The sequence below is a fragment of the Pteropus alecto genome, unplaced genomic scaffold, assembly GCF_000325575.1.
Source record: "Pteropus alecto unplaced genomic scaffold, ASM32557v1 scaffold106, whole genome shotgun sequence".
NCBI lineage: Eukaryota > Metazoa > Chordata > Mammalia > Chiroptera > Pteropodidae > Pteropus > Pteropus alecto.
In genome coordinates this window covers 16,044,476-16,053,722 of record NW_006442103.1, presented here as the reverse complement: position 1 = coordinate 16,053,722, position 9,247 = coordinate 16,044,476, and the positions used below count along the sequence as shown (strand labels likewise).

Sequence of the window (9,247 nt, the reverse complement as noted above, 5' to 3'; positions counted from 1 at the left end):
GCAAGGATCTAAACTGTACATATTACAACAAGAGATGAAAAGTTGTTTTTTTGTGTGTGTAAATTTCCTGTAAAAAGATTGTTTCTAGAAATTATGCTTTCTCTTTAAAGAAATTGTGTTACAGAAGAAGGATGAGAAGAGAAACTTTCCCTTCCTTGGTCTGAATTATCAACAACAGTTGAGAAGAAGCATCATCTTTAAACCCACCCCCCCCCAAATGAAGTAAGATGGTAATGACTAGATATCACTGATCCCCCTCACGCACAATTTCTTCCTCAAAGAAATCAATAAACGGGGTCAGATCACCTCTCCCCTGTGGAAGGTCACCTGGCAGGTTGTGCTGAGTGAATTTAAGCTTCAAGCCACATGTATCACTTCAGCCGTCCCTGGCCCTTTGAGCTAACAAAGCATCTCCCCTCCATGCCAAGTTCAGGACTGGGGGAACTGGTCAGCACTGCAATTTATATGGACTGAAGAGCACAAAACACATTTGGTTGAGCTCTGCCCCTGGCTGTCCTCAGATTTGTCTCATTGCAATAAAAAATAAATAGAAGAAAGTCTAGCCTCCAAAGGCGGGGGGCAGCTCTCATTTTGGCAGGCCCGAAACAGCAGTAGGTAGTAGTGTAGAGATTACACACTAGATTTGGGACTCTGTGAGTGATTCTGGATTCTAATCCTGCTGCCGTCACATATACTATGTGGGACTTAAAATGAGGTTGTTACAAGAGTTAAGTGATGTAACTATGTACGGGATATAACCACTGCTCAAGAACAAGGGCTGTTGTTATAGGCATTATTATTATTAGCATCATTACTATTTGGGGGATTCTCTCTGGGATGTTTTAGGTATTGGTGCGGGCTGCATGGGAAAAGCAGGGAAAGACTCTACTTATCGGCACAGTACAGTTTAAAACAACTGGGTCTGATGAGGCAGAGAACCACTTCTGTAGTTATGTAAAGCATCTCATGGAGGAGTGAATGGACCATGGGAAGCGTTGGGGGCACATGAGAGCGGATGAGAAAACGTCATGGGCCGTCTCCTGAGGGGTCAATTCTCCATTCTCCAATACCCAGGTTGGAAGAAATCTTGAAGTCATTGACAGGATTTCAGGGGTTTAGTGTTTGTAGACAATTCCCTTGGACCAGAAAGGCTCCAGGAGGAAGCGGAGGGGCCCAAGTGAATAAAGAAAGTAGCCCAACCAGCTTGAGGCCGGCCTCATCCTCTCCTCTTGCATAGTTCAGCTGCAAAACCCTAGGGTTTAACCAGGGCCTAGGAGTCCCGCCCCGGAGTTGCCGCTAGCTGGGAAACTCGGTTGCTATGGCGACGAAAGCAGTTGACCGGAGGATTGAGACCAGGTTTGGGGGAGGGGAACCGAATTTGGTCAGGAACTGGGCGTGGCTTCGGTTACCATGGCATCGGGGACGCTCAGTCTGGGCCTGAGCCCAGTTTAGAGGCCAATGCTCCTCCCGTCCTTTGCATGGCACCCAAGAAGGAGAAAGGCGGGACGGCGGGCACCAGTTCTAAGATATGGGAACCGTCGCTTATCGCTGCACACTTCAATCAGGTGAGCCCAGAGCCCCGTAAGTCCTCTCTGTCCCCGGCAGTGCCAGAGCCCGGCCGGACTCCCCAGGCCACGCCGCCAGGCTCGTCCTCCCTCCCAGACGCAACCAGTGCCCCCTCCTAAAACTCTTTGGTCCCTCTGTCCAGGGCCTGGTCATTCCACTCGCAAAACGACCCAGAGAGTGCTTGAGAGCGAGAGTTGAGGGGGAAAAGGGAGATGGGTGCGAGGCTAGGAGCGGGGGAGTCAGTGCGATTTCAAATAGTTGAAAGATGCGTGGTGGGGAAGAGAGAAGGTATCCTTCTGTCACTCACGATCCTTTTCAGTGAAGTCATCCTGGAGTTGTCTGTGTGAACCGTTCCCTTCCTCCTGACTCTCCTGGAGGATAGAAATCTCTTCGAAATCACTTGTAGCCTGGCCCAGAGAAAGGTTTCAGTAAATGCTGGCTGAAAACAGGGAGAGACTAAGATAACAAGGTATTTAATACAAGTGAGCCTTCTTCAGAAAAGGATGACTGTCTTGTGTAATTTCTTGATACCACATCGATACCAAATCGAAGATTTGACATATTTTGAAGGTACCATAGTAGGAGGTCTGAGTGGTGAGGGGCTGGCAGCTAGACTCATGCATAGGATGCCACAGAGGCACCGGGCAATCTGTAATGCACCTGCCACAGTGACTTCAAATTGTACCGCATCCCAGGACTGACTAGCTCCTTACCCCACTCACACCTAGTGAGTTGGGCAGCCCAGTCACCCCTTCAACACACAGTTGTATCTAAGCCCACGATAACTTTTGGAAGGAGGAAGGTTGATTTGGGGAATTCCACTCTTCCATTCTAATGTACTTTAAAAACTGGAAAAAAAATTTTTGTATGTGTGCATACAGTGCACTAGAGAGTTAACACTTAAAGGAAAAATACAGCTAAACACCAGTGGTGAGAACACCCTCGTGAGAAATTGCTACCTACTTGTCCTTATTTCCCACTATAATTGTTTTTCTCTATGAACAGTAATTCTGTCTGATATGGAATTCTACTTGATGAAGAACTGCATGAAGGTAGTTAAGATACTGCTGATGCTGACATGACATCATGTAATTTTTGATTATTTCTATAACTTTAGGAATGAAGGATGTCAGCTCAGTAATTCCCTGTCATATTCTCAAATTCTCAAAGATGTTTTCCAAACACTCTGTAAAAGCACCCTCTCTTTGCTTTTATAATTCAGTGCTAGCCAAAAGAATTTTTCCTCCATTCGCTTTGAGATCGTGTAGGCCAGGTTTGGGCTTGGAGCGAATGTCTCTGCTTGAGTTATAAACTGCCGAACAGTGGAGTCTGACAGAGGTGCTGACACTGCATTAGCTTCAGTGTTGCAAATATGAAGCTATAATTTTCCTGGTTGAATGGAAAACCTAAAGGCACTATTTTTCCTTATGGCTCAAAAACCTGAAATAATATTCAGCTTTCTTGCTCCTGCTCAAACAATATAATTTCAATAAATCTTATATATTAATAGAAAGAATTTGAACTCCAAGTAATATGTAGTTTCAACTACCAAGAGCAAACTTCTTCAGTTTGTTGGAATACATGGTTTTTTATTGCAGGGGGAGGACAACTGCCTTCCACCTCCTCCCATATTTTTTTCTCATTTTGATTTCATGTCGGATCCAAGAGGAAAATTTCCAGATTAACCCAGCAGTCCAATGCCCAGAGACATGCCCTAACCACCAGTGTAACAGACTGAATTTGGGGTAAAGTGACTGTAGATGTGTGAATTCCTTATTCATAGGGCTTAGCAAAGTGCTCTGCACATAGTGGGTGCTCAAAAAAGGTTATTGCTTCAGTTCCCAGAGTTTCTTTCCACACAGTTGCTACTCATATGCAGATTTGTGCTCCAGTGTGTGGATGAGTGTGTGTGTGCTACTGTGTATGTGGGTGAAAGAGAGGGAGGTCTACCTGCCAATCTTTCATTAGCCAGTGTTTAGAATGAACTGATTAAGAAATCCAAACCAATAGTAGTTTTGAACTCATGCTCATGCTGAGCTATACTAGACTTTAAAGAGAATAAACAAGTTCACAATTTAGTTTTAGTTAATTTACCTTTTCTCACTGTGTTGGTCTGTCCTCTCAGGCTAGAATAGTTGTCAATTTTTTAGTGCACTTGGTGTCATATCTAAGAAATCATTGCCAAACCCAAGTCATGAAGCTTTCCCCTTATGTTTTCTTCTAAGAGTTTTTTAGTTTTATGTCTTACATTTAGATCTTTGATATGTTTTGAGTTAATTTTTGTAAATGGTGTGAGGTAAGGGTTCAACTTTATTTTTGCATGTGAATATCCAGTTTTCCCAGCACCAGTTGTTGTAAAGAACGTCCTTTCTTCATTGAATGGAGAAAGGATGAGGCAAGGAAGAGTAAAAATTCCACAAGTTTTCAGAGCATATTGAATGTACCTTTTTGGGGTTGGGCATTCGCTTGGTTGCTTTAGATCTTTGACTTGTTTCAAAGCTCCTATAGCTATTTTAGTCAGTCTGCAGTTATTTTTCTAATGTTTCCGTGGGGGGCAGAGGGCCTAGAGCTTCGTGGTCTGCCATCTTGCTGACGCAACCGTGGTCTAAGAGATTTTGTAATTCTTATTTTTGCATTTCTTCCAGGCCTGATATATGGCATGCGATGCTGGGAAGGGGGAGATTACTAGAAGCTTTGTACGTGACAATTTAAAACATTTTTAGAATTGTTCAAACAGTGTAGCTATTCCCTTGAGAAGCTTACGTATTGCCAAAGGCCTGTCTCTAAGTAATGTCACACGGCTTCAAAATGACTGAGCAGTATGTTTCAGTTGGGATTTTGTGTTATGGTAAGAACTTTTATGTCAACATGGGGACAAAAAGATCTTACAATGTTATCTATTTTAAGTGATAGCGTGATACCAGCATAGAGGATATTTTTGTTTGTTTGTTTGTTTGTTTTTATTAAAGAAACTAAGATAAGCAGCGTAGAGGATATTTAGAAGCCAGATACCAGATACAAAACTTTTTTTTCTTTGAGGTATGGACTTTTGTCCCCAGATGTCTTCTTCAGAATTGCAGGATTCTCCAAAAGTTTGTTTAGGTTGATTTAGATATAACACAGGTGGAGTTTGGTTTGGGATTTTGCTAATTTTAATTGTTAAATATTTTTACATTTTCAGATTATCTGAGGATGCTTATTTCTTTCCATTTGTTTTTCATTTAAAGTTTCATTTTATGTGTAGAACAGGCAGCCAGAACTTGTGAGACCAACTATTGGCATAACAATTATTACATTTGTTTACTGTGACCACAGAAAACACACATGCACACACGCGCGCGCACACACACACACAAAGAAAAAAGAGAGAGAGAAAAACACAGAAAAAAAAAGTTAATGGCAACCACACACTCCTTAGCCCCACCAGCCTCACTATTCCAATTCACTAATTATATTTTGGAATGATGAGTTCAGGCCCCTAATCCCCAACTTAAGGGTCTGGACATTTCGTATTTAAAAAACTACGAAAAAAATCTACATATTTTAAAATATTGGGAAAAGCTACTATAATTTATTGAGGAACTTAGTGAGATGCATGAGGTCTTGCTTCCAATTTCTATTTTTTCATTCTCAATGTATGTTTCCTCTTTTTCAAATAAGTAATAATATTTGCATAAAAGACATAAACTGATGCCACACACGGTAGGGCTGTCCTTTACGATACTCCCTCGGAGGTAAAGCGCCCCAGAGTTCCTGGGCCAACCTGCCCCCTGTGTAAAACTGAGGATCCGGACGTTCCAAGGTCTGATCCAAAGACACGTGATAACTTAGCACACGAGAGACCAGATTGTAGATTTTCTCACTAGTCCTTCCTTTCTCCTTAACAGAACTATTAAGTTATGATCCGGTAATTATAGCATTTTATATAAACCTTGTAATTTAAAAACAAAACTGTATAACCCTTCAGGAGGGGAGGGATTTATCTTGCTCACTGATATAGTGCAAGCACCTGACATATAGAGGCTCAAATGACATTGCCGGTCTTATCTCAAACCCGAAAACAGTGCTATGAAGGTAGGTATTGTGAGAGAAGAATAAGTTATTTAAAGAATGTGTGTTGAATAGTTATTTGATTAGAACTTAAATTCAAAATCAAAGTGTTGCCTAAAACCAGTAAATAAATATGGAAGTATGCTCATTTTACCTGAAACTAGACTTTCTCCTTGTGTCTTTCATCTTCTGACTCACAGTCATTTAGAAGAGAGCCAGGAGGTAGCATTTTCTTTTTACATTCAACTCTCTGAATTTTTTTTTTCTGAGATTATTTAAGTAAGGCAAATAGAAATATTGAGTGTCTTGATTAGGAAAAAATTATTTTCCTCTCTCCAAAAATAGTTCCAAAAAATGACTTACTCTGCTACCTGGAAGTATACTGCACTTTCTCTGGCCGTGCCTGCCAAAACTTGGCTCCTCAAAGCCTTAGACCACCTCTCCCTCTCAACTTTCCACATTCTGTCAATGGCACTCTAATTTTCACAGAAACTAAAGCTCACCTATGAGTCATTAGTCTTGTTACTCAGTCTGCCTCTAAGTCCTCTTGATTTTTCCTTTAAAGTTTTCTCACTTTGATCTCTTCTCCGTTCCCATGCCTTCATTCCAGCCCAGGCCTGCATGAAATGTTACAAGAGCCCATTACTTCTACTCACTATAGAATTATCTATTCTTGTGTATCAAACCTATGGCCAACTTCTCTTTCCTAGACACTGCTCACACCGTGGCCATTCCCAGCTCAGAAACTATCAGTGACCATCTGTAATCTCAAAATTTAATCTCCTGGCTCCTTCATCCCCCTTTCACGTGGTCCCACCTTACCATTAAATTGAACTGCTGCAGGCAGTCTCCTCACTGTAGTATAGACACATGAAGGAGGCAGTGAGCTGCTACAGAAAGTCCAGTTCTGGGGCCGGGTGGACTTAGATACTGAATCTGATGTTGAAATGTATAATGAGTGACCCAGAGCTACTTTCTTACCTTCTCTGAGCCTTATTCTCCCTTTGTTAGCTAGAGGTAATGATACCCACCTTATAGGCTTGCTGCAAAGATTAGATGATATTTATTTCATTTCATCAACATTTCTATAGCACCTGGCATCTAATAATCCGTTAGTGAATGAGCTCCTCCCCTGCATCCTGCTCTTTCACTCATGTTAGTCTCCTTGCTTGATGAACTTCCCCCGTCCCTCTCCTTGTTCTACCCACGTTTGAGGCCCTCATAAACCATACCTTACAGTCAGTTTGCCTAACAACCCAGACCCTCTTTTATCTTCCCTTACCTCGGCTCTAGGCTTTATCTTGCAACTTAGTACTTCATCGTGGAATGCCTGGAATTATTTGCTATCATTTCATGTTTTGTAGGGCACAAGTATAATGTGAGCTACTTCACAGCAAAATCACATCTTATACTCCTTATACGTACGCCATAATCACTAGTGTTGTTCTAGGCACATGGTACCACACTGAAACCATATACAAAACTACTCCACTGATTTACCTTGACATACGAAGAAATCTCTACCGAGGAAACCAGGGCAGTTACTAGACTGAGGCGATGTTTTCCAAGAAAATAGGAAGGGGCAGAAAACATTTATGTAAAAAAGCACATTGCAGCAGATACAGAGTTTGATCATGACAGTGCCCTGAAAAGAACTACACGGATACCATTTCATTTCTCAGAGGCAGTTCGTCTGCCAGCGGGAGGCATTCAAGTGAAAGTCCTTTACAACAGTTAGCGGTCTCTCCTTACTATACTTCGGTTAATAAATAATATTTTTCTGTTATTAAATGTAGCTCCAAGATAATAGCTGAGTTGTGCACAATGAAAAACAGCAATAGAGTTACCCTGGTGCTCGTGAACAAAACTTACAATTCTTATACAGGTTTGGAAATTGGGTGAGGGTTCAAGGTGGGTACTGCTGAAATGATAATATGCCAAATCTCTTAAATAAACAAAATTCTAAGGTATGTAGATACTAGAATGATAAACTGAGCCTAAGTAGGTTGTCACGGGGAAAATGTTCAATTGAATTGAAGTGCTTAAACCATTACAAATGCAGTTTATCAAAAAGGGAAACACATTTTATTGGATACTACTCGAGCAATTTTTGAGGCAGTGAAGGATTTTTCAGCTTTTTTGATCTTAAACAGTAAGCTATTTCTCATATTAATGTGTATTTAAGACTTACTGGAAATACTTATAACATAAGCTGAAGACTGATGTCTGGCAGCAAGCGTATTTCTGAAATTGGGTTGGTTTTTATTACTATATTTTCTGAAATATGCTTTCATTGATATTTACAAAACAAATTGCCAGTTCACACAAAGGTTGTTTTAATAAAAGCCAATGAAAACAAGTGAGTTGCTAGGAAGAATGTTAAGAGGGAAATGGACTTTTCATAACCTCACATTATAATTTCTCTTTTTTGACAAAAATGTATTATTTGAATGAGTTTGGAACCACAGAGAATTAGCATGTCAAAATATCTACCTAAATGTAATATGTGATCATTTTTATTGCAAATGAAAAATATTAAATATAAGTAAAATGTAAGTGTTGCCAATATAAGTTTGGCAACATCTGAGAAAAATGTTAGTTAGGAAACGGTGAACGTTGACCACGTTTCAGCTGTAGCTATAGGTACCATCATCGGCTCTCAGTGACCTAAGGACAAAATCCAAGATGTTCTGCCTGGCTTTCACAGCCCTGCCTACTTTGGCCTTTTTCTGCCCATCCATCTTTATTTATCTCTATCTCCCTCTACTGCAATCGAATGGACTCTGTGGTACCCCAGGCACATACTGACTATCCCCACGCAGTTCCCTGGCCTGAAGATCTCACTGCCTCCATCCAACTCCTTCTCATTAAAATGCTTCCCTATATCTGCCAGACAGGAGCTCAAGTCACACCGTTCTGCCCCTCCTGACTTTTTTCCTTCCTAAACTACTGCAGTGATTGATATCTTTAATGCCATCTACTACATCTCTGCAAATTCCTGGAGAGTAGCAAAAGGTTATTTTTAATTCTCTTGCTCGTGGCCACAGCACCGAATAGTGATAAGTACACAATGGTCTGATGAACTAAATTCGTTGAGTATGTTTTACCATCTCAGCCTCCTGGCCTGTTTTCTCTTCTTGAGCTCCAGAATTAGTCCCTGACCATTGGTCCTCAGAACTTAAGTTGAAGAAAATCTCAAAGCCTTAGTTTTTGTATCCATGAAACAGGGACAGTGGTCATACCACCCTTGCAGATATTAAAAAGATTGTTGAGAGGATTTGAAGGCATCTAACATACAGTATCTCGGACTAAGCACATCCAAACCAAACCCTGATTTCCCCCTTCAAACCTGCTATTCACCAGGTCTTCACCTTCTCATTGGATGGTGTCACCATTCACCTAGAGAGTCACTAGGACCAGAAACCTTCATTGTCTTTATCTTTTTTCTGCACCCCATAGTCAATTTGTAGTAAATCTTGTTGGTTCTACCTTTGAAATGTATCTAAAATCTATGCTCTTGGCACCCCCTTACCCACCCACCACTACACCTTAATCCAAGCCACTGTCATCTCTTGCCTACGCTACGAGTAGTGGCTCACGAGCTTCAGAACTTAGTCTTTCCCTCTCATTC

General features: G+C 41.2%; 1 protein-coding gene across 1 annotated transcript in view; it reads left to right on the top strand.

Moving 5' to 3' along the window:
• The first annotated feature begins 1,478 nt into the window (after nucleotides 1-1,478).
• Nucleotides 1,479-9,247, top strand: part of SPAG17 (sperm associated antigen 17) — a 152,140-nt gene continuing 144,371 nt past the window's right edge. The window contains exon 1 of the mRNA XM_006919822.1: nucleotides 1,479-1,565. Coding sequence (XP_006919884.1) covers nucleotides 1,479-1,565 — 87 coding nt within the window. The remainder of the gene's footprint in view (nucleotides 1,566-9,247) is intronic.